This window comes from Lithobates pipiens, unplaced genomic scaffold, assembly GCF_037356315.1.
Source record: "Lithobates pipiens isolate NorthernLeopardFrog02 unplaced genomic scaffold, aLitPip1_a1.2 Scaffold_10, whole genome shotgun sequence".
NCBI classification, from domain to species: Eukaryota; Metazoa; Chordata; class Amphibia; order Anura; family Ranidae; genus Lithobates; species Lithobates pipiens.
In genome coordinates, this window is record NW_027507686.1 from 228,331,232 (window position 1) to 228,357,168 (window position 25,937).

Genomic DNA, 25,937 nt, shown 5'->3' on the forward strand with positions numbered 1-25,937 from the left:
ATAACAACATTACTTAGACAGAAGCCACCAGATGAGCAGATCATCATGGGAAACAGAGTCTGGCAACAACTGCTGAGAATCAATTACGGCCGATCCTGGCATATCTTAAACCTGATCCTCCAGTTCAGCCATAAGACCTCATTTGTCCAATAACGGTCTCTAATTCAAGACAATGTTATCTTCTACCTATTTTCCCTGCGGCCTGAATGAATACATGAACAGGATGCATTTCGATCGGCCGGCGGTTACCGTATTACGGATGCACGGCAGAGGATTGCCATCCTCAGAAGACCACATCCCAAGGAATGCTTAGTTTGGCATTTCATTGCTTGCTGTCTGTTTTATTGCTGTATAAATGTTGCAGCTCTTACTAAAGGGCTCAAGACAGAATACATTAACATATAAATATCACAGACCTGCCTTAGCTACAAAAATTAACGGAGCCAAAAATAGAGGCACAGATTTCAATCTCCCTGTGTGTTTTCACCGATTCCCCAGCGGTAACACCAAGGGAAGGTGACAATAGAGAGAGACACGTGCTTTTATCAAAGGGCCTGTGATATTTTTTATAAAGATTTTCAGGAAAAGGTTTAAAGTTCAGCTGTAGTCTTGATAGAAATGACAAGCAGTACAGTAAAGGAAAGGGATTGTAAAGGTCAGCATTGCTTTTGTTTTCAGTTATGAAGGTTCTAGGGTATTTCAGAAAGGCGGACTACAGTCAAAATTGCAATTTTAAGAATACTTGTGCAGAGGAAACTTAAAACAGTGGTTCTTAACCTTTTTGATTGAAGGACCCCTTTAAAAAATTGATGAAAACTATAAACCCCCACGACGATACTGATTTAGATGGGAATATGGCCCAACAAGTAGTCAAGAGATGCTAAGCGGTCGGCGCTATAAGCAGTGGCAGAGTGAATTATCTTTAATTTCTTCCAATGGGAAAGCATTAATTGGGACTTGGGAAGAGGGGGGGGGGGGGGGTTTAAGTGAATGTAAATGTTATTTTTTTTATCTTACCCTCATGGACACCCTGAAACCCATCCATGGACTCAGGTTAAGAACCCTTGACCTAGAGGCTGCTATTATCATCTTTGGCTTCTGAAGCTAGCTTGTCTGTCAAGCTAATCCATTGTCTTCAATCCTTACCAAGTCAATGACCTGGAACATGCAAGCAGATAAAGAAGTCTGACTTTATTTGCAGTATGCTTGTTCCAGGTTAGTACTTAAAGTGGGAGTAAACTCCACTCTCTGACATTCACCTATAGGTAAGCCTATAATAAGGCTTACAGTGTCTTGAAAATTGATACCCCTTGACATTTTCCACATTTTGTCAAGTTACAAAAAAAACGTAAATTTATTTTATTGGGATTTTATATGATAGACCAACACAAAGTGGCACATAATTGTGAAGTGGAAGGAAAAGGATAAATGGTTTTCCAAATTTTTTACAAATAAATATCTGAAAAGTGTGGCGTGCATTTGTATTGGGGAATTGATCCCCTTTTTAATGCATGCCAATATTCTGTTTGCTTTGTTAGCAGAAGCTTGGCATTGCATGCCATTGCTGAGCCTATCATCTACTAGGACCCCCAGGTCCTTTTCCATCTTAGATTCCCCCAGAGGTTCCCCCCCCAGCGTATAGATTGATTGCATTCATTCAGGAGTGCGTTGTCGCCACTGACAGAACTTGTATCTTTCCCCAGTCTTCCTTCTGGGTTTGCAGGCTCTGGTCCTTTGAATGGACGAGCCCCGATGATGTCACATGTTCAGAGTCGCTGTTCACAGCACAGGGCTTATAAGGAACAGCACGGGTATGCCGTTCCTTCAGAGCACATGTGCCGGTGACATCACCGACGACTTCACAAGTAAATATGTCCTAAACAGCGCACGTTTAGGAGATATTTACTGTACCTATAAGTAAGCCAAATTATAGGCAAAAATCAACCAAGGGAGCTTACTCCCACTTTAAGTACCCCCATTTGAATGAGGTCTAGGAGGACACCAATGAATTTATTCTAAAGTCTAGAATTGTAACTGATAAAGTGGAGTCATCCTTCCTTATGTGTGGAAGGACTGTGTAAAACTCACAAATGGATGAACATAAATACAAATACTTTGACAAGTGAAAGGTTCCCATGCATTAATTTCATCTGTGAATTTAGGGTTTGCCTGGAGTTCAGCTTTAAGCTCCTCCTTTTCCATTTTGCTCATTAAAGTGGTTCTAAAGGCTTACGTTTTTTTTTACACATTCTCTGTATTAAAGGAGAAGTTCACTTTTTGCAACATGTTACATCCACATTCAGGGTGTAACATGAAACATGTTACTGTTGCAGCATCCCCCACACCCTTCCAATTCCCAGTTGCGACAGCGAGTGGGGGATTTTCTCCCCACACTTGCCGTCACAATTTTTTTTAAAGGCGTGGGCTTTGTCCACCCGGCCGTGTCATTCTTTCACAGAATTCTGTGAATGGGACAACTACAAGTACTGACAGCCTTTGTGTACTGACAGCCTATGAACTACCAGGGTGCTGTTGAGCGCTCTAGGTAGTTCAGTGATGCTTCTTGTCAGTGTGTAATTGCCTGCCTGTACGAGACCTACATTGAACCCATGATCTGCTGATTGTGGGTGGAATGCTTTACAGGCTCCTAGTAAAAAATAAAAATAAAAAAATGCACTGCAAAACCTGCAAAAAGATATGCATTTTTTTTTTTTTTTACAAAGGGGAACTTATCCTTTAGGGTGCTTTCACACGGGCGGTCCTACCAGCGGGGGATCGATCGATTATCATCCAATCCACCAGACGGATGAAAAATACGATCTCCTTCCGTCTGGATATCACGAAATGGATCAGGTCGGATAGCAGCCGGGTGACACCTGCCGCTCCAGGAGTGAATGGAGGCTCCGATCAGGTTAGCCTGAAAAACTGACAGGCGGACCTGATCGGAAAGCCCGCGTGAAAGGGCCCTTAAGGTAAGAAACCTGAGCATAGGAACCCTCCCAACCCCTCTTCCCCTCTAAATATCTCAGCCCGTTTGGTCCCACCACCCGCTGCTGTCTATCAAATCATGTCATGAGGGAGCAGAAGGGGAGGGGGCCGAGCCATGCGGTCCACATATGGATGCAGACAGCATGGCTTGAATACCCATGAGTGTCCTTATAGGAAGCGTTTTCCTATGGAGGAACTCGCCAAAGAGGAGGAACGCCAGCGAGGGACCCCAGAACAGGAGGATCAGGGCTGCTCTCTGCATATCCATTACACACAACAGGCAAGTATGAAAGGTTTATTATTTAAAAAAAAAAGTTTAGAATCACTTTAAGCTCTTCCAATTTTGCATATGGTCTCTCTAAAGAGATTATGTTGTGCAAGAATTAGGTGTGGCTTAACTGATGTTCTGGGATTTCTGCAACCAAAGGCTTTAATGCTTTAAAACAATAACCTGGAACCTGGAACAAGTATGCAAATTAAATGTTCTGACTTCATTCTGACTTTTAAATCTGAATACTTGTTCCAAACCAGTGACAGTCATAAAACCACTCAAACCAAAGACAGCTACCAGAATTATTTCTGTGTTACGTATGTCACGGGCATCTGTGATACCCACACCAGTCAACTTTGTAAAACATGCTAACAACCCATTTAAAGGTTTTCTACTTCAAGAAACTGAAGATTTTGCTAAAGGTTACAATCCATCAACTGTTCTCAATGGTATTTTTCTTATCGTCTATGCTGAACTCACATTATGGTGTTATATATAATGACTGCAATGAAATATACAATGAATGGGCCCTTATGACTACATGAATAGTCATTTGACTAATATAACATAACCTCTAACTAATTTACTGTCAGTCATGCAAGTCTGGGAATTGCCAGGTACTTAAAGCTGTTCATCTCCAGGTCACAAAGTCCCACCAAGGTTACATGGGTTATTTTAATTGCATGTCAGCAAGAGATTTAACTCCTTGTTGACAACTACTTCATTTGCAATGCATTCATTTCTGCAGAGGTAGTTCAGAACGAGACGTTATATTATGATGCCCTAGCTCCTATATATGACAGACTAAGTTAGGGGGTGCAGGGTTCCTCACCTCTCTGCTTCTACTCTCTCTACAGACGCCAGATAATGCACATCAGCTGGTCTGTGCTAGCCGAAGATGTACTATCGTACTAACAAAGTTGTTATATTACACTATCATCTATCATATCCTTTCATCAAATCTCTACATCAGACCTTCTCAACCTTTTTTTTTTAAATGGAGGAACCCCTGAAATAACCTTTCGGTCTCAGTGAACCCCTGTTAAAAATGGTTATATCTACAACTCATGATACATTGGTGTGATGGTCAGTGGAAGAGTGCTCCTCACATCTGTGGTCTTGGAGAAGAATTTCCCCCTGCAGAAATCTAAAAAGATCATTGGTGTCACTGGGAACTTATCTCAGAGGCAAAATTGGTCATTGCTCAAGGAACCCCTAGCAACCATTGGGGGAACCCTTGGTTGAGAACCCTGGTGGAGAAACCCTGCTCTACATTATATAATTTGTGATTTTGAAGTGCCAGTATAAAGGAAATATAGGGTTGCAAAAATACTTGTAGTTTAACCAATATTTTTTGTAAATTAAAGTGGTTCTAAGGGACAATTTTGTTTTCAGAAAATAAAAAAAAGTTACACTTTCCTGCTCTGTGCAATGGTATTGCACAAAGTGGTCCCTTACCTCCTCTTCTAAGGTCCCCCCACCCATGCTTTTAGCTCCTCCTCTTCTCAGAGTGCCCCCTAATCAGGCCTTGTGCTGAAGAGGCACTCGTGTGGGCACACTCCCAAGCGAGGCTGTGTGCATCAATAGATGCTCAACACTCTCTCTTTACAACATTTGACTGACAATAGCAGGAGCCAATGGTTTCCACTGCTGCCCGTGTATCCTGTGGAAGAGGGGGAGTGAGCAGTGCTGATGCAGACGGGCACAGCACTGGATTGAGTGATGACTCTGTGTGTTTGGAGGGAAGAAACAAGTCAGTGGACATTTTATACCTTAATACAGGAAATGCATTAAGGTAAAAAAAAATTCAACTTTAGAACTCCTTTTAACGCGTAAAGTATCTGGGGAAATATCCTTTGCCTCTGCAAGAGAGATGTCCCTCCTGCTCAACTCAGAAATTCGGGAGGTATTCTATTGGTAATGAATATGACTGTAATTAGAATTGTACATTTTGGATTTTCCTTTTAAACCTTACTCTAAAAGTTTACAGGCACTATAGAATACAAATGTACTTATTGCTGTAGTAACTGCCTGCATTAATACACTGTAAACTGCTTAAAATATAACTAAAGGCAATGTTTTTTTTTTCGTTTTGGATAGACTGGAGAGGGATTAGAACTGTCAGTTTTTATTGTTGTCTGTTCCCACTTTAGGGAGATCTTCCCTCTCTATTTGTCTTGTTTACCATTTTCATCGAAAGTGAAAATAAAGGAAAATCCTAAATTTTGAGTTGTCCCCAGAAAAGTATTAGAGGGGAAATGTTTCGATTGTGATACTAGTTCTATTGATGCTGATGACAACCAGGTGTCCCCTCACTTTGGAGGGTTTTCCTCTCACTTCCTGTTTTGCCTATGGGACAGGAAGTCAAGTGACATTTCCCATAATGGGACATTGATGGCAAAAAAAAAAACCTGACAGGGTTACTTCATCCAAACTGAAAAAAAATTTTTTTCCTTTAGCTTCATTATCTCAGAGGTAAGTTTATATAGACAACTGAATAACTGGCAAAATTAGGGAGTCTTGGAGACAAGAGTTATAAAGCCACTTCTCGAGTATGCTGCCAGATCTATCTTGTTTAAATGGCAGAAAGGGCATTTGCTCCAAGCCTACCAGGGCAAGAAAAGCCCAACAACATGAACTGGAAACCACTCCAATGAGGATGGGGAAGGCTTAAGCCCCATACACACATCAGATTTTCTGCAGATTTTTTCCTTCAGATTTACCAAAAACATATAATACGAGGTCAAACCTTAGGAGTTTGAATTTGTATGCAATCAGGCAGGCCCTTGCACTACATGGTTTTGGTAAATCTTAAGGAAAAAATCTGCAGAAAATCCTGATAGTGTGTATGGGGCTTTATGACTGAGCTTTCTGATGCACTATGAATACTTTACAAGGTCTAGTTACTTAGAAAAACTAACATCTCCACAGAATGGAAGAACTTGCACACATTGACCAACTCATATCTGTGTTCCACTTTAATTATGAACTGTTGCTCAGAGAAGACCATTGTGCAGTGCTAGAATTCACTAGACGGCTATGATGCAGGTGAAATGTGGAACAGTGGTTCTCATCACTTTGCAAGCCTGACTACACAGGCAGGAGGCCCTCTTGTTTTACAATATGGAAGATATTAATTTATAAAGAACACCGATTACTTTTTTGTCATTCGGATCAAGTTTGAGGCCATACAAGAACACATTCTGTAACAGCAAGTCTACAATTTCAGTAGATGGTCAGTGCATACCTGACGTGCCTGTGCTGCTGTCTCTTTGCATCCTCTCCCAAACGGTTCAAAGATGGCGAGCGGCTCCGGGGGACCTGGGAATAGCTCCCAATAGTTTTTACAGTGCCATTAGGATTATTCTGCATCTGTTGCAGCAACTGTGGTGAGAGGCTGCGGTGTAAAGAAGATGAGGCAGCAGACCACTCAGGAACGTTGTTGACGTTGAGGTTGTTGTCGCTGTTGGAGCGGAGGAGGACTCTGGGTGCTGCCAAAGTGCTCTGTAGCCCCCTCCTCCGGTGTGAGTAGCTGGGAGCTTCCCTGAACGGCACTGAAAGACAAAAATGAAATTCAATGAGACAAACAAAAATGATTAAAAATAGAACTAAAAAGACCAACAAAAAAAAAAGTTTGGATAGAGTAAAGAAGTTTTGTTTTTCTTTTTGGACCCTGTATCTGCTATGGAGATTTTCCCTCAGTTCCTTTATTTTCATTAGTATAGAAAATTGTAAAAATCTCAAGTGGGAACAAAGACTGCAATTTTAAACACTAAGTAGAAGGCTTAGAATCTTTACAAAGTTTCAGACACCATCCTGTTGGAGCAAATCTTCTCACTTCCTTTGTGGTCACATGAAGAATATGATGAGCTGGGGTGTTTTAAACCATAAGCTACAAATCAGAAACAATCCAGAAGATGAATAATAAAGCTAATTTCTTTTGAATGGCTTTCAGGTTCACTAATATTTAGCTCCTAGATCAGATTCTTTAAGACTATAATATGAAACACGCCAACTTAAGCACATACCTAATGTGTCAACTTTTCGGGGGAAAAAAATAATAATAAATGTACATATTTTAGCGGGAAAAAAATATGTGCATTTATCATTTATTTTCAGAGGAGCCTGCAGAGCACTGCACCTGAGATCTGTAGATCATGGGTGCACTGTCAAGGTCCTGATGCATATCTTCCAGCTTTGTGTCCGTACCGCCATACAGGCTTTCTGTCTGCCACGGTGGAAGACGGGACATGTAGTCTCTTCCTTCACAGATTCCTGTGAATGAATAACATGGCTGAGTGGGTGGATTTGAAATGTGACAGTGATGAATGGGGGTGGGCAGCAGTGTTGGGCAGTAGCTGACGCATGTTACAAGTTATACCCTAAATATCGGTTTAACATGTTACACCTCAAACATGGGTGTAACATGCTCCAAAGTGAACCTATCCTTTAAGAATAATTGAGAAATTTGCTCATACAAGTAGTAATTAAAGTACTTTAAACAAAATGGGGCAGACTTATTAACTGAATGTAGGTGGGCGGATTTCAGCCATTTTCAGTGAAGGGTACTGTTAATGCTGTAATATACAGAAGTGTTTCTCAACTCCAGTCCTCAAAAGGCCCAACTTATGCCGTGTACACACGACTGGACTTTCCCTCGGAATGAACTCTGACGGACTTTTCAACTGACTTTTCAACAGAGTTTCGACGGAGTTCCGCTGAAACAGACTTGCCTACACACGATCACACCAAAGTCCGATCATTTAACGCAATGATGTACAACGGTACTAGAAAAAGCAAGTTCAATAGCTAGTAGCCAATAGCTGCCCTTGCATCGTTGTTGGTCCGTCGGACCTGCATACAGACGAGCGGTTTTCTCGATAGGAACTGGTTCCCACGGAAAGATTTGAAACGTTCTATTTCTAAAGTCCGTCAGATTTTTCGACAGAAAAGGTCCGATGAAGCCCACACACTATTGAATTGTCCGACAGATTTGTTCCGTCTGAACTTTGCTGTCGAAAAGTCCAGTCGTGTGTACACAGAATTAGTGTTATTTTTTTAGGATTTCTCTCAGATGAAACAGCTGTGGTAATTACTAAGACAGTAAAACTGATCAAATCACCTTTGCAAAATAATGGTAAGCCTGAAAACATGACCTGCTGGGGCGCCTTGAGAACTGGAGTTGAGAAACACTGGTATACAACACTAACACTAGCATTGTGAGCTTCCACCCTTGTGGGGATGTTTGGAGAAGACCTTTCTCTGTATCCACACTTGTTACAACATGACTGTGCCCTATGCACAAAGCCACCTAGTTTGACAAATATGATGGAAGTCAAGTGGCTGCATAGAACCCTGACCTCAACCCTATCAATAATCTCTGAGAGATGGAGTCTACTGAACAGGAATGGGAACAGCCAACCAGATCTTTTAATTCAACCTACCCAACCTCACAAATGGCCTTTTGGGTGACTGAGGAAAGCATTCCCAGAATAGTGTAGGCTTATATAGCTACAAAGAAAGTGCCATAAAAATAATAATAACACCAGTGATTTTGAATCGTGTGTGATGGTCAGGTGTTTTAGACTTATGGGCATATAATGTGTATATATTGTGAGGGATTATCTCAACAGTAGGGTGAGTGCGATTCTCTGGATGAATTCACACCACTTTAAACAGGTACAGGTTACTGGTGAAACAATCATGTGATTTATTTACAAATACTTTATACAATATGTACAGGAGCAATAACAGAAAAACAAAAAAAGGCTTCCTGACATACAGGATCCCGGGCTTAAAGACCTGGATCAACCTACAGCTGCCCAGGTGACTAACCCTAGCAAAAAAGTTCTTTCCACATAGGCTGTGTCTCATCGAATATGGGTGGTATTGTACCATACAGGTGCTCAGAGCTCCCCTGTCTGACATACACAGAAATGGTTCCAGGGTGGAGCAAAACCCCTGAGTGTCTGGGATTTGTCTGGGATTTGTCTGGGATTCTATACAGAGCCCTAAATGACCCGATCTACTTCAGTTGGGCTGCTTACCTAATCAGCCAGACCAGACAACCTCAGCTTCGGAATCTAGATATACAGTGTCTCACAAAAGTGAGTACACCCCTCACATTTTTTGTAAATATTTTATTATATCTTTTCATGTGACAACACTGAAGGAATGACACTTTACTACAATGTAAAGTAGTGAGTGTACAGCTTGTATAACAGTGTCAATTTGCCCTCAAAATAACTCAACAAACAGCCATTAATGTCTAACCCGCTGGCAACAAAAGTGAGTACACCCCTAATTGAAAATGTCCCCATTGGGCCCAAACTGTCAATATTTTGTGTGGCCACTATTATTTTCCAGCACTGCCTTAACCCTCTTGGGCATGGAGTTCACCAGAGCTTCACAGGTTGCCATTGAAGTCCTCTTTCACTCCTCCCTGATGACATCACGGAGTTGTTGGATGTTAGAGACCTCCACTTTTTGTTTGAGGATGCCCCACTGATGCTCAATAGGGTTTAGGTCTGGAGACCTGTCCATCACTCTTACCCCCAGCTTCTTTAGCAAGGCAGGGGTCGTCTTGGAGGTGTGTTTGGGGTCGTTATGTTTGAATACTGCCCTGCAGCCCAGTCGACGAAGGGAGGGGATCATGCTCTGCTTCAGTATGTCACAGTACATGTTGGCATTCATGGTTCCCTCAATAAACTGTAGCTCCCCAGTGCTGGCAGCACTCATGCAGCCCCAGACCATGACACTCCCACCACCATGCTTGACTGTAGGCAAGACACACTTGTCTTTGTACTCCTCACCTGGTTGCCGCCACACACGCTTGACACCATCTAAACCAAAAAAGTTTATCTTGGTCTCATCAGACCACAGGACATGGTTCCAGTAATCCATGTCCTTAGTCTGCTTGTCTTCAGCATACTGCAGGCTCTCTTGTGCATCATCTTTAGAAGAAGCTTTCTTCTGGGACCACAGCCTTGCAGACCAATTTGATACAGTGTGCGGCGTGTGGCCTGAGCACTGAGAGGCTGCCCCCCCCCCCCCATCCTTAAACCACTGTAGCAATGCTGGCAGCACTAATATGTCTATTTCCCAAAGACAACCTCTGGATATGAGACTGAGCACCTGCACTCAACTTCTTTGGTCGACCATGGCAAGGCCTGTTCTGATAAGAACCTGTCCTGTTAAACCGCTGTATGGTCTTGGCCACCGTGCTGCTGCTCAGTTTCAGGGTCTTTCCAATCTTCTTATAGCCTAGACCATCTTTATGCAGAGCAACAATTCTTTTTTTTCACATCCTCAGAGAGTTCTTTGTCATGAGGCGCCATGTTGAACTTCCAGAGACCAGTATGAGAGAGTGAGAGCGATAACACCAAATTTAACACACCTGCTCCCCATTCACACCTGAGACCTTGTAACATTACCGAGTCACATGACACCGGGGAGGGAAAATTGCTAATTGGGCTCAGTTTTGGACATTTTCACTTAGGGGTGTACTCAGTTTTGTTGCCAGCGGTTTAGACATTAATGGCTGTGTGTTGAGTTATTTTGAGGGCAAATTGACACTGTTATACAAGCTGTACACTCACTAGGTTGATCCAGGTCTTTAAGCCAGGGATCCTGTATGTCAGGAAGTCTTTTTTTTGTTTTTCTGTTATTGCTCCTGTACATATTGTATAAAGTATTTGTAAATAAATCACACGATTGTTTCACCAGTAAGGGTCCTTTCACACGGGGCGGATCAGTGCTGATCCGCCCCGTGGATATCCGTTTGCTCAGCGGGGATCACTCCGTCGATCCCCGCTGAGCAGGGAGATGACAGGTCCATCTCTGCACACTGTGCAGGGACAGACCTGTCACAGCGCCGCTCTCCCCTATGGGAGATCGGATGACGACGGGCCGCAGTGTCCGTCGTCACCCGATCAGATCCGCAGACGGATGGAAAAATAGCTTTTTTCCTCCGTCACACTTTTTCGGATCGGAGCGGGTTGGATGTCAGCGGACATGTCACCGCTGACATCCGACGCTCCATAGAGGTCTATGGAGCATCCGTTCAGGTCCGCCTGAAAAACTGACAGGCGGGCCTGAACGGATCGTCAGTGTGAAAGGGGCCTAACCTGTACCTGTTTGAAGTGGTGTGATGAGTTATTTTGAGGGGACAGCAAATTTAAAAGCGGTACACTCAATACTTTACATTGCAGCAAAGTGTAATTTCTTCAGTTGTCACATGAAAAGATAGAAAAAAATATTTACAAAAATGTGAGGGGTGTACTCACTTTTGTGAGATATTGTATATATATATATATATATATACACATACACACACGCAACTGTATTATATATGCACACACACTCCATATTGATTTTTCCAAAACAACAGATGTACTCCAATGGGTACTAATTACATGTAGCCTACATCATTTCAGAGTTTGTTTTGAAGCAACAAACTGCATATTCCTTCATCTTTCATTTAGTGGAAGCTGATTTTTTTATTTTATTTTTGTTCTAAGATGTACAATACAGTCTCCAAAAGCCAGGGAGAGTATTGAGGCACACAAACATGCTAAACATTACAAGCCATGCCAGATTGGAAAGAGCTGCCAAGTGTTTCTGTGACTGATAAACACACTGGAGATGGGGTGGAGAGAGGACGAGATCTGGAGACCAGTTATCAGTAGCACCAAGTTATATATAGAATCACACACACAGCCTCTGCGTGCAGCTTGCCATTGACAGTTCAGTATGGGTGGCACTCATTACAAATATACAGATGTGCCGTACAGTATCCTTCTGATTATTAAACAGCACAGCCCCTCCCCCCTCCCCCTCCCTTCTTCGTGGAAGAGCAGGTCCTGTGAGACTCTGGTATTTAAAAGATATAGAAATAGCATTCACTAGGAATTCACCATCAATGAGGATAAGCAGTACTGTTTTACAATCTCCATAAATGTTCAGTCTGTGAATGAGCTAGGAAATTCACAAGCCTACCTGTGTATAGTAAATACTAAGTAAACCGTGATATTGTAACCTAATGGGAATAAAGTATGTGGTCGAAGATGCATTCTACGGCTGAAGGCATCCATGTACAACACCACCAATCTTTGAACACCTGCATGGAAGAGATCATGCTCTCTCTCTTTCATCACTCAGAAGCTGGAGTCAATGAAAGGCATAACTACAGAAAAATACATGGTGATCCTGCCAGAAATCTAATGAGCTCCTAGCTTTCTGTTGTTGCCAGACAAAGCTGCCTTTGTTTTTGTTGAAATACTGTGTGTTGGGTGAAGGGATGCTGGCAGATTTAGTATAATAGGACCTACCATAGGGCATCCTGCTGTTCCCTCCTCCTAGAAGCTGCCTCTGTAAGAATTCTTAAAGCGGAGGTCCACCCTAAAGTGGAGCTTCCGCTCATTGGAACCCTCCCCCCCTCCGGCGCCACAATTGGCACCTTTCAGGGGGGTGCAGGTACCTGTACAGTACAGGTATCTGCCCCCACTTCCGGCGTAGATTCTGCAGAAGGTACGCCCCTTTCCGCAGAATCTACGCCCCTTTCAGAAGGTCCCCCGCTGCCTGCTGGGAAACACACGGATCCCAGAGACAGCGGGGACCATCCTTATTGCGCAGCGCGACTCACGCATGCGCAGTAGGGAATCGGGAAATGAAGCCGCAAGGCTCCATTTCCTGATTCCCATACCCAAGATGGCGGCGGCTGCACCCGAGAGACAATCGAGAGATCGGCTTCGGGAGCCGACATCGCAGGCGCGCTGGGCGGGTAAGTGTCATTATTTTAAAAGTCAGCAGCTGCAGTATTTGTAGCTGCTGGCTTTTAAAAAAATAAATAAACGGCGGACTCCCGCTTTAAGCCTGGTGATGATGCCACAGGGAGTAATAAAAGTTGTTTCTTGCTACAGAAACTGGAAAAAGAAAAACAATGTGGGGACATCTTCTAGATCAGTGTATCTCAACCTTTTTTCAGTCAAGGCACCCTTTTCATTTCTGCAGAATCACGAGGCACCCCATTCTAAAATGTAAAAATCTAAACTAATAGTTTTACATATTGCATTAATATCAACACAAGTAGGACACCGAATGTTGAGGTGACTTATTCTTCCAAAGCAAATACAACTTTGCACACTAGTGTTTTTCTTCTTCCTCACTCAGCTAATGTGAACCCAGTACTAGTACTGAGGTAGTGGAGGTTCAGTTGCCCAATGTCCTGATTATCAACCAATGACATTATTGGTTGTTAGGACACCAGTGGCTGGAAAGTTGTAATGATGCACAATGAAACCCGCTGGCTTGTTAACAATTTTTGGGCAATTTCTAGGCATTTTGCCAAGGCACCCCCTGAAGAAACCCGAAACCCCCCCGATTGAGAAAGGCTATTCTAGAGCAGCATAGCTCCCAACTGTTCCTGATTTGGAACAATGTCCCTCTTTCCTCCTCATTTGTCCCTCATTTTGATCTGATCTATATAGTTGTATAGAAAATGCACTTTTTATCTTTCAAAAAGCGTTTCCCAGTGCTAAACCTTTCATCCAAATTCTAAATTGCTACATTTGTAAATTTTAAAAGCCAATATAAAGGAATAGCAGTGGTAAAAAAAAGCGGGTGTGGCAGAGGGCGTGTCCTGTGCCTACATACGTTTGGTAGTAGGTGTCCCTCATTCCCATCTCAAAATGTTGGGAGGTATGGAGCAGTGGTTCTCAACCCTGTCCTCAAGTACCCCCAACAGGCCATGTTTGCAAGTTTTCCTTTATCTTGCACAGGTGCTTTAAATCAGAGTCAATGGCTTGGTATTTTGGACACCTATTTTATCTAAGAGAAATTCCCAAAACATGGCCTGTTGGGGGTACTTGAGGACAGGGTGGAGAACCACTAGATGAACTAGATGATGTTCCAGATCATTGGTTCTCAACCACTAGTGCAGTGACCCCTTGACAAACTTTCCCAAGTTGTGGGGACCCCTAACAGTAAAATTATTTTCGTAGCGTGGGTTGTCAGCACCCAAGGCAAAACAAGTAATTTGCGCCCCTAACCCACAGACATTTAGCGCTCCCGGAGTCCTTTTAATGGCAACTATAATCATAGGTAGTGTTACTCACTGTGTCTCTGGCTTCACTGTGTCCCCGACTTTTTGGTGTCCTGCAAAAAGCCTGGGAGAGCGATGCAGGCTTCAGGAACAGCCCAGGATTCGGTGACCCCTGGCAAATCCTCATTCATCATTGGATTTATACTATATCCTGGCATATAAAGCACCTTTGTAACTAACACTTTCTTTTTCTCCTTATGTCACCTGAGAGTTGCACTGGAATCCTCAATATACAAGCACTTCCAATTTCTTGTCTTGTGGCTGATGAAGATGTCTGTAGATGTCTTTAAATGCAGAATTAGTTATATAAAAAAAAAAAGTATCTGCTGAATCCACTACTTCTGACATGCTAGCTGCTGGCACATGGACATGTTCTTTACAATGTTATACTAATGCACATGCAGCTTCATGTATGGAAATGCATGACCCAACACAAAACTGCACAATGCTGCTGCACAGTGAGCTCCATCAATGTTTTGTATGTAATGGTATTGGTGTCAGTGCTACTCTTCTTTGGCCTCCTCTATAGTAGTCCCTGGCCTCAGCAGCTAAGCTAGATTCCGGAGCGCAAATGCAATGTCAGCTGGCATTTCGTTAATGTGCTTGCATCCTGTTATTATAAAACTCCACGCTATTCCTGCTCAGCAAAAGTAAAACGCTGCGGTGTTGCTTCCCGCATGTGGGAAAAACATATGGGAAATTGTTCTGCTTACAGAAGGTAGAACAGTTCCATATATTGTATGTGTTGTGTTGTATGTCTAACAATATTGAAAAACACAATTTTGAATGCAAGCATAATCTATGTGACATGAACATATGCAAAGAACATGTCCTGGTGCACAAAGGTAGGCCTTCTCTCAAAATGGGAACACCTGGCCTGCACAGAAGAAGAAATCTACATATTTTCATAACTGCAAGGTGCTGACCACAGTATAGAATTTAATAAGGATCAATAATGCAATACATCTTAACTATGAAGCACTCATTCATTATGTTAGCTGCTACTTAGCACAAAGATGCTAAAAGTAAAGCTGAATTTATGCAAGAAGGGAAGCCCCGCTAGTTTGTTTCCTTCCCAACAGCCTATAACTATGTTACATGTTCTTTTTGGGGAAGGGGGGAGAGTAGCGTTTTTTTTTTGTTTTTTTTGGTACCCGCTCTCACTTCCACAATCCTTGCCTAGGAGAGGATGGGATCTCTCCCTTAGCCTCCTAGGACATGTCAATTGTCCAAAGAAGCTGAAGGACCATTCACAAAAGCACCACCCACCTGTTCAATAGGGAGCTGGCTATGGTTCTCCAGGAAGTCACAGTCAGTTTCTGTATCCAACATGGTAGCGCCAAGAACCCCCAGCAATAAGAAGAACTAGTTGTAGGAAGACATCGCTGGACCTCAGGCACTGCTATGTACCTGATTTTTAAAATACTGTAGTTACTGACTTTTAAAGAGGAAGTAAACCCTGATGGGTTTACTTCCTCTTTCTTTCCCTCCAAAGGTAAAGCATAATGGACTACTATGCATTGCATAGTAGTCCATTATGTGTCACTTAACTGACACAGGAGCCAGCGATGTCACCGCTGTCCCCTCTTCCACGGAGTGTCCATCTTCTTTCCGGGTATCGTGGCTCCAGCGCTGTGATTGGCCGGAGTCGCGATGATGTCACTCCCGTGCATGCGCACGGGAGCCGCCACTAATGGCATATCACTGTTAGTAGTGGCATGCTCAGTGCGCCTGCGCGCTGCTTTCTACGGTAAATGCGCCGTAGACAGCGGTGCCTGTCTTTTTGCAAATATCTCCTAAACCGTGTGGGTTTATGAGATATTTTTTGGACCTACAGGTAAGCCTTAATCTAGGCTCATCTGTAGGTCAAAGTGGTCTGTAAGGGTTTACAACCACTTTAAGAAATAAATAAACTGAAGTTTCTATGACTAATTGTAACCCTTATGCTGCTAGCCTTAGTAAATAGATGGGAAGGTACATAATATTTTGTTGTTTTACATTTTTACATTGCTTTACATGTTCCATGTGACAAGGATGGGGAATTTGTAACCCTGTGCAGCATCCTGTTCACAAGATGCTGAGAAGCTGCTTCTGGCATCTTCTGAAGAAAAGAACAGGTTGTTGGAGCATCATATGTGCTAGAATGCAAAACATATCTAAAAAAAATATGGCAGTGCTTGTGTAACATCGCCCTTTAGGTATCAGCTACGTGTCTGATTTTTAATTCTTTGCATTAATGCACTCATCATTAACAATTCCTTTGTTTGGCAAATAGCTGAAATCAATACACTACGTATGTAAAGTAAATGATAAAGATGTGAATTATTATTATTATACACGATTTATATAGCGCCAACAGTCTACACAGCGCTTGCTTCAATTACATGCAACTAAGAGGTTCTAAAAATTGAACATACAACTGAGCTCCATTATAACAGACCTATTCTGACTGGTGGGGAAACTGTTGGCAGGTACATTTATAACCCTGGGCATGGCCAAGTCAAGGCAAAATAGAAACCTGTATTATACACAATAAAGGCGGAGGGTAAATTGTTAATTTGTATTAAAGTGGTTGTAAACCCTTACAAACCACTTTGACCTACAGGTAAGCCTAGATTAAGGCTTACCTGTAGGTCCAAGAAATATCTCCTAAACCTATATGGTTTAGGAGATATTTGCCCGAAAACGAGCACCGATGTCTACGGCGCATGCGCCGTAGACAGCGGCACGCAGGCGCACTGAGCGCGGCATTCTCAGCGATTGGAGCTGCCACACGTGTCGGCTCCCGTGCGCATGCGTGGGAGTGACGTCATCACGGCTTCGCCGAATGACAGCGGCGGAGCTGCAAGACCCCACCAACAAGATGGATGCAGCGGACTACAGGGGACAGCGGCGACTTCTCTGGCTCCTGTGTCAGGTAAGTGACACATACTGGGCTACTATGCGATGCATAGTAGTCCATTATGCTTTGCCTTTGCAGGGAATGAAAGAGGAAGTAAACTCATCAGGGTTTACTTCCTCTTTAAGTCACTGGATTCTCACAACAGATACAGAATTGTAGAGACAGCTTTCAGATATGTTCTTTGAATGTATTCAAATAAAACAATGCTTAAATTAGATTTGAAAAATAATGCTGAATTGTGGCCAATTATGGAAGAGAACAGAGGAAAAAACTTGAAGACGAGCATGATGTACACATATTTCTAAAAGGTCACATGATTAGCAAAACAACCCTCAGTAAATCAGCGCTGTGCAAGATGGAGTAACAGACGCCTGAACTTCTCCAGATGGGAAGGCTAGGATATTCAGCACTTCCAATAACAACCTGCTACATCTTCCTCTCATACAGAGCATCACACGCTGTACAATAAGGCTAAAGAAGATCAGTAGAAAAATGTATCATATATACATATATATATATATTTATCATACACACACACACACACATATATATATATATATATATATATATATATATATATATATATATATATATATATATATATATATATATTATTATATTATATATATATATATATATATATATATTTTTTTTTTCCTTTTTATTTAGCATATACACATATATATATATATATATATACTGTATATATATATATATCTATATATATTTTTTATTTTTATTTTTTTTGTTTAGCATATACCCATAGCCAACACCATGTGAAATACCTATACTGCATTTACTCAACACACACCATTCAATGTGATTATCATTCACATGGCATTTCTATATCTACAACCTTGATGGCAGCTAGGGTCTAAGGCCTCATCCCTTTAAACCCAAACACATATAAACTGTATTTATTGGTGTATAACACACACTTTTTCACCTTAAAAATCGGGTGCAAATAGCGTGTGCGTGTTATAAGCCAATACAATTTTAGCTGCCTCGGAGGGGGCGGGACGAGCTCCATCAGATTACATACAGTGGGAATCTCCTGTTTACTTGGCGGCCTCTGTAATAGGAAGTCCCGTCTCCTGGGCCACCATTGGACCATTGTTCTGTCTATCATAGGAGATTCTCACTGTATGTAATCTGTCGGCGCTCATCCTGCCACCCCTCCCTGTCCCCGCTAGGCTGCAGATGGGCATCGATCAGGCTGCATTGAAGGCAATGGTGAGGCTGCTGCATTGATGGAAATGGTGAGGCTACTGCATTGATGGCAATGGTGAGGTTGCTGCATTGATGGCAATGGTGAGGCTACTGCATTGATGGCAATGGTGAGGTTGCTGCATTGATGGCAATGGTGAGACTGCATTGACGTGGACTCATGAGGCTGCATTGATGGCACTTGTGAAGCTGCAGATGAGCATTGATCAGGCTGCATTGATGGCAATGGTGGTGCTGCAGATGGGCACTGACCCTTATTTTGTTTAAAATGTATGTTTTTTTCCCGAAGCTTCCCTCTTAAAATGAATGTGCGTGTCATACGCTGATAAATACGGTAATTACACAGGTTCTGAGGCTAATTTAATGAAGATCAGGCACCAAGTGAGTTTAAAGAGGAAGTAAACCCTTCCAAACAACTTGGACCTATAGGTAAGCCTAGATTAAGGCTTACCTGTAGGTCCAAGCAATATCTCCTAAACCTATATGGTTTAGGAGATATTTGCCCGAAAATGGGCACCGCTGTCTACGGCGCATGCGCCGTAGACAGCGGCGCGCAGGCGCACTAAATGCGGCAAATCCAAGAATGGATTTGCCAAATTTGTCGACTCCCGATGCGCGGGAGTGACGTCATCGCGGCTTCGCCGTATGACAGCGGCGGAGCTGCGAGGCGTGACTCCCGTGCACATGCGCGGGAGTGACGTCATCGCGGTTGCGCCGCTGTGATTCGTCGGAGCTGCGAGACGCCACAAGCAACATGGATGCGGCGGACTACAGGGGACAGCGGCGACTTCGCTGGCTCCTGTGTCAGGTAAGTGACACATAATGAGCTACTATGCGATGCATAGTAGTCCATTATGCTTTACCTTTGCAGGGAAAAAAAGAGGAAGTAAACACATCAGGGTTTACTTCCTCTTTAATTACCACCTCAATCAGCCACAGAACCTGTGTAATTATTATGTGTTTGGGTTTAAAAGGATGTGGTGGTAACCCTAATGGCAGCCCAATTATACATCACATTTACATCACATTTTGGAAAAACAAGTCTGAAGTGAACTGAATGGGATAGCATGGGAATCCTAAACCAAAGAGAGTTCTCATGTTGGCCACAAAGGATCATAATATCACACACTGTATTACTGCACTTTAGAGCTGTCCTTGGTCCTGAAAATGAATCAGTAACTGCACATTGTATGTGGAAAGTTCAAACTTACATTTATTATGTTTTGATTATTATACTCAGCAGTGAACATTTAAATAAAACTGTCTGTACTGTGTTATAAAAAGTTGCCTATGGGGTGGTAAAATAAGTGGTGTTACTACCCGGCCTTAAGGGATTGAATCATAAGAGTCATAAGCCCTTGTACACACGGTCGGAGAATCTGTCGGAATGAGTCTTATCGGACCGTGTCGTCAGATAATCCGACTGTGTGTGGTATGCATCGGACTGATTCCGTCCGAATCTCCGTCCGACCCAATTTTCCAACATGTTGGAAATATTTCCCGACCAACTGGGCCGGACGGACCTAATCCGATCATGTGTAGAGCATTTTCATCGGACCAAGTGCCACGCATGCTCAGATCAAATTCCTACATCAAAGCTATTGGCTACTAGCCTGAATGTAGTCCCATCGTAACGAAATTACGTCATCACGTTCTGAAAGATCGGATTTTTCGCCAACTTGGCCCGACCGTGTGTATGCAACAGTTTCGAACACAATCCGTCGGACTAAATCCGACGGGCAAAATCCGACGGATTTGGTTGGCAAAATCTCCGACCGTGTGTACGTGGGCTCAGACTCTCCTTCCCAATACTATCACTTTAAATTGCTTTCTTTTGTTCTTTATTTCCATGACATGATGGGTCTCGGAGGCACCCACACATTTCAGTGCTGCGAATAGAAAACACACACAAACACACTGAACTATGGAACCAATGTAAATTTTATCAACATGTCATTGTATACCTCTGACAGACCTACATGTGATTCCTTGCACCCATATTTGGGGTGCCCAGATAAATTCATGGATTGTCACACTTAAAGTAATTCTATTGCTGCACTGAGCTGCTGGCACCCATCTACCAGGGTCTTTACATCTGCTATCTCTGCAACTTTTAAAACCATAAATAGATATTCTATAAAAATCATTGATCTTATTCAGTGAAAAGCAAAGCAGAAGGGGCCACTTACTTAAACATGGTAGTGTTAACTGTACAGTGATTAGAAGGGGAAAAGCACAAGTATAACAGCAACTAATTTGCAGCAGATGCCTGAGAGTACCATTCACATCACTCCCTAACCCCCAAAAGTACTTAACGTCTAACATCCCTAGAACAATCATTATGTCACGCACACACCAAGACCGATTAAGTGGCACGAAATTAATCTACGAGCCTTTTTTGGGGTAGTGGCATAGTAAGAACATACAGTGTCATGCAAATTGTCTGAGGTCATGCAGGGCTCCAGTACTAACACAAGTGTGGCACAGGACACACAAAGCTCACTATTGTAGCATGCATTCTAACCCTTCCCATAACATGTGTAATGACCCACTAATCTTAAAACTGGCCAAATATGTGGCAAGTGGATACAGCATTCAAACGTACAATTCCATATTCTGTTGACAGACGACAAAATTGTGGTTTCAGTCAAAAAGATGATGGGACTGAAATTCGCCAGGTAGAATGTGATGGAAACAAAAAAACAAAACAAAATCACCTCAGTGTTTACAGTATCGATTCCATCAACATTTGATTCTTTAATAAACTGAATTGATGTTGTCTCTAAGATGGAAAAGGACCTGGGGGTCCTAGTAGATGATAGGCTCAGCAATGGCATGCAATGCCAAGCTGCTGCTAACAAAGCAAACAGAATATTGGCATGCATTAAAAAGGGGATCAACTCCAGAGACCTGGAGTATGCTGTCCAGTTCTGGGCACCAATCCTCAGGAAGGATGTGCTGGATATGGAGAGTCAACAGGGCAACAAAACTAATAAAGGGTCTGGAGGATATTAGTTATGAGGAAAGGTTGTGAGCACTGAACTTATTCTCTCTGGAGAAGAGCCACTTGAGAGGGGATATGATTTCAATATACAAATACCGTACTGGCGACCCCACAATAGGGATAAAACCTTTTTGCAGAAGGGAGTTTAATTAGACACGTGGCCACTCATTAAAATTAGAAGAAAAGAGGTTTAACCTTAAACTACATAGAGGGTTCTTTACTGTAATGCCCCATACACACGATCAGACTTTCCAACAACAAAACCATTAATTTTTGCTTGAAGGATGTTGGCTCCAACTTGTCTTGCATACACACCGTCACACAAATCTTGACCAACAATTGCGAATGTAGTGACGTACAAAATGTACATGCTATCTCCTTTACGAACGCTAGTTATGTCTCCAGCTCGTACTTGATTCCGAGCATGTGTGGACTTTTGTCCAACGGACTTGTGTACACACGATCAGAAAGTCCGACAACAAACATTTGTTGGCGGAAAATTTAAGAACCTGCTAGCCAACATTTGTTGGCGGAAAGTCCGACTTCTTATGCCCCGTACACACGACCAGACTTTTCAACATCAAAAGTCTGACGGAATGATTCCGGCAGACTATTCGAACGTGTGTGGGCTGCAGCGGACTTTTGATTTGCAAAAGTCTGACAGACTTTAGAAATGGAACATGTTTCAAATTTTTCCGACAGAACTCTGCCGGACCCAGAAATCCGCTCGTGTGTGTGCTAGTCTGAAGGACTAAAACCGACGCTAGGGCAGCTATTGGCTACTGGCTATGAACTTCCTCATTCTAGTCCAGTCATACGTTATCACGTTCAAATCCGTCGGACTTTGGTGTGATTGTGTGTGGCCAAGTCCGTTCATTCGGAAAATCCGTCAGAACTCTGTCAGAACTCCGTCAGAACTCCGTTGAAAGTCTGTCAGACTTAGTCCCTCGAAAAGTCTGGTCGTGTGTACGCGGCATTAGTCGTATTTTAGTCGACTAAAATAGTATTCATTTAGTCGACTAAAATGTTTTAGTCATTTTAGTAGACTAAATTAACACTGCAAAGAACTCACACATGAAGCATTTTTAAAATCAGGTTCTTTTGATAGCTGAAGCAATTGATTGATGGGGGAAATTGCCTCTTTAATGCACATTTCATGTTCAAACTTTACCAAAATACTTCATTAAAGAAAATATGTCATGGGAAAAATCTGGTAAGTTGAGTATACAGTCATCATTATGAAAAATGCTTTTATTATTTGAGTCACTAATCCAAAACAACTATGCAGTCTTTTCTCTGGAAGTGCAATCACCAGTTTTACTAAATACCCCCCTCAGTACTTGTTTTTTGTCAATGATTCAGAAAGTACTAAAGCCAGAGAGTCAGCTTAAAACCCAGGCAACTAAACTCTTTAGAATAGAGTCAGTAATTGTGGGAAAACATACTTCTTTTACAGGTTTTCTTTAACCACTTGGGTACCGCGCTATTGCAAAATGACGGCAATAGCGCGGACCCACATTTTCGGGACTACGTCTATTGACGTAGTCCCGGTTACGAGCGGCCTGAGGGGCGCGCGCGGCGCGCTCTGTGATCGGCGAGTCCGTGAGACTCGCCTGATCACCGATCCGTGTAAGGGGTCGACCCCTTATCAGCCAATGACAGCTGATCATGTGATAAAACGGAGCCGGTAATCGGCTAGTATTCCTCCTCGCGCTGACAGCGCGAGGAGAAAAAAAAAAAGCCGATCGCCGGCGGCCGTGTTCGGGACATCAGTCCCGATCACGGCCAGCAATTTAAACGGACACCTGCCCCCTGCCAGTGCCCACCTGCCACCCGCAGTGCCATCCTGAAATAAAGTAAGTGCCCCCCTGTCAGTGCCACCCAGCAGTGCCCATAGTGCCCACAGTGCCACCCAGCAGTGCCCACAGTGCCACCCAGCAGTGCCACCCACAGTGCCACCCAAAATCTGCCTCAAAGGTGCTGCACCCCAGTGCCGCCCATCAGTGCCCAGCAGTGCCGCCCATCAGTGCCCAGCAGTGCCGATTTTTGTCTTCAGATTTACCAAAACCATGTAGTGCAAGGGCCTGCCTGACTACATACAAATTGAAACTTTTAAGTTTTGACCTCATATCTGGTTTTGGTAAATCTGAAAACAAAAATCTGCAGAAAATCTAATAGTGTGCATGGGGCTTTACAATGGCAAAGAAAAACAAAAACTATATACAGTATATACCAAAGTAGTAAACAATATAACAAACTAGAACTTTTTTGTACTTTACCATTACCAATTTAGTATATATATATATATATATATATATATATATATATATATATATGGAAAGGCCAGTATGGTGGCCTGGAATTATGGGTGGAGCCCGGTGGTGTATATAACCAGCCCGTTCGCCTGGCTCCCTCGTCGGTTCCGGTGCGCGATCTCTGATACGTCAGAAATCAAGGGCCGACTATCCACAAGACTTTACAGTGAGCCGGGTTCGTGAGTTCCACGTTTTCGTCCGCCTCGTGTCGACAAAGCCTTGTCGTTCGTCAGCGTCCGTCTGGTTGCCGTCTGAGTCGCTATACTCTAAGTCGAATTTTCCGTTGTCGTACAACACGTCTGGGCCGGCTGTCGCAGGTAGGGCTTCGGCACCCTTTTCGTCCATGTGTTATTTAGTCACGTAAACTAGATTCTTGAACTCACGAACCACTCACTTAGGTTACACGAACGTCTTAACTTATATTCGATACCTCATGTCACTACCCCTTCTTCGAAGAAGTCGTTGTCACCTTTTCGGTACTTGTCGTTCGTGCCGACAGGCACTTCGTTTCGTAGCACGTCATTGCTAAACCGAACGACTCATTTCGTCGTGTTCGAATCGATCGAACCGTTTCGAAAGCACAGCTGTCTGCTTGTCACGCTAAATTGAGCAGTCCGGGCAATGTCAATCTCAGGTTGTTCAAAAAAAAAAAAAAAAAAAAAAAATCATTTTCATACCGTTTGTACTATGTCCGTCAGGTCATTTCTTTCCATGTCAATCATTGCAGTCATTTCAATCTTGCCAGTCGGTTATGTCGAATCATTTCATTTTCTGCCACTTCTAACCATGTTATCATTTCTGTCACTTACCACACTCCGATTCGAATCCCGTCGCATCTCCAACGCACCGATTCGCTTCGAAGTGCCCCAAGGTTCGCCCTCATTTCTGTACATGCTCCAGAGACTGAGTCACTCGCAGGTTCAAGCATGGTCCTTGATTCTAGTCTTTGTCATGGCATATCATTTCTGTCACTTATTACGCTCCAACTCGAATCCCACCGCATTCCTTATGCATCGATTCGTTCTGGTGCGCCCAGCTGCTACACCTCATTCCAGTACCCCCCCCTTGCCTGAGCTCCACGTGGCAGGCTCCCCCCCTGCCTGAGCTCCACGCGGCGAGGTCCCCTTCCCCCCCCCCCCCCCCTGCCTGAGCTCCACGCGGCGGGGTCCACCCCCGCCTGAGCTCCACGTGGCGGGGTTCCCCCCCCCCCCCTGCCTGAGCTCCACGTGACGGGGCCACCCCCCGCCTGAGCTCCACGCGGCAGACCCCCCCCCCTGCCTGAGCTCCACGTGGCGGGCTCCACCTCCGCCTGAGCTCCACGCGGCAGGCCCCCCCCCCTCTGCCTGAGCTCCACGTGGCGGGCTCCTCCTCCGCCTGAGCTCCACGCGGCAGGCCCCCCCCCCCCCCCCCTCTCTGCCTGAGCTCCACGTGGCGGGCTCCACCTCCGCCTGAGCTCCACGCGGCAGGCCCCCCCCCCCCCCTGCCTGAGCTCCACGTGGCGGGGTTCACCCCCCTGCCTGAGCTCCACGTGGCAGGGTCCACCTTCGCTTGAGCCCCACGTTCTATGTGCAAGTTGCGTTGGAAACAAAAAGGAATAAAAAATGGGGAAAGGGAAGGAAAGGAAATTTTGCATCTGCGGCGCAACCAAGTCACGTCTCTGTCGCCATATGCACGTTATTCTAAATTCAGTTGTCTGCTCGTTTTTATGTAGCTTGTTTCAGTTATGTCTTCCATCACATTTCAAGTCTTACCTCCACTATTTAGCTAGACATCTCTCTGCAGGTATAGGAGTCTCATACAAACTCACCTTCATCTCCTCAGATCAGTCGAGTTTTCAGTAGGTCCAACCTGCACCGGGTCGGACGGTGCCTCCTTAGGTAAGAGAATCTTCTGGGAAGGGAACGCTCACAAGCGGTAGTATCCTTCTCTAAAAAAAAAAAAAAAAAAAAAAAAAAAAAAATGTTTGCTTAGGAGTCTCCTACGAGTCTTGTAATCCATGTCACCCTCTTAGGTTCCGTATAGGAGAAAAACCCGGACCCTAGGATTAATAGGCTCACCAAGCCTGGATTTTGCCACCATGTCCCAGGCTGGCAGCGAGGACTTCACGGCTCCGTTGTCCCCGTCTCTCG

General features: G+C 43.6%; 1 protein-coding gene across 9 annotated transcripts in view; it reads right to left on the minus strand.

Annotated features, from left to right (window-relative positions):
• SHANK2 (SH3 and multiple ankyrin repeat domains 2) overlaps window positions 1–25,937 on the minus strand; it is a 1,084,923-nt gene that overhangs the window by 548,972 nt on the left and 510,014 nt on the right. For all 9 annotated transcript variants that reach the window (XM_077462543.1, XM_077462526.1, XM_077462535.1 and 6 more), the window contains one exon: window positions 6,507–6,813. In XM_077462543.1, the coding sequence (XP_077318669.1) occupies window positions 6,507–6,813 (307 nt within the window). The remainder of the gene's footprint in view (window positions 1–6,506; window positions 6,814–25,937) is intronic.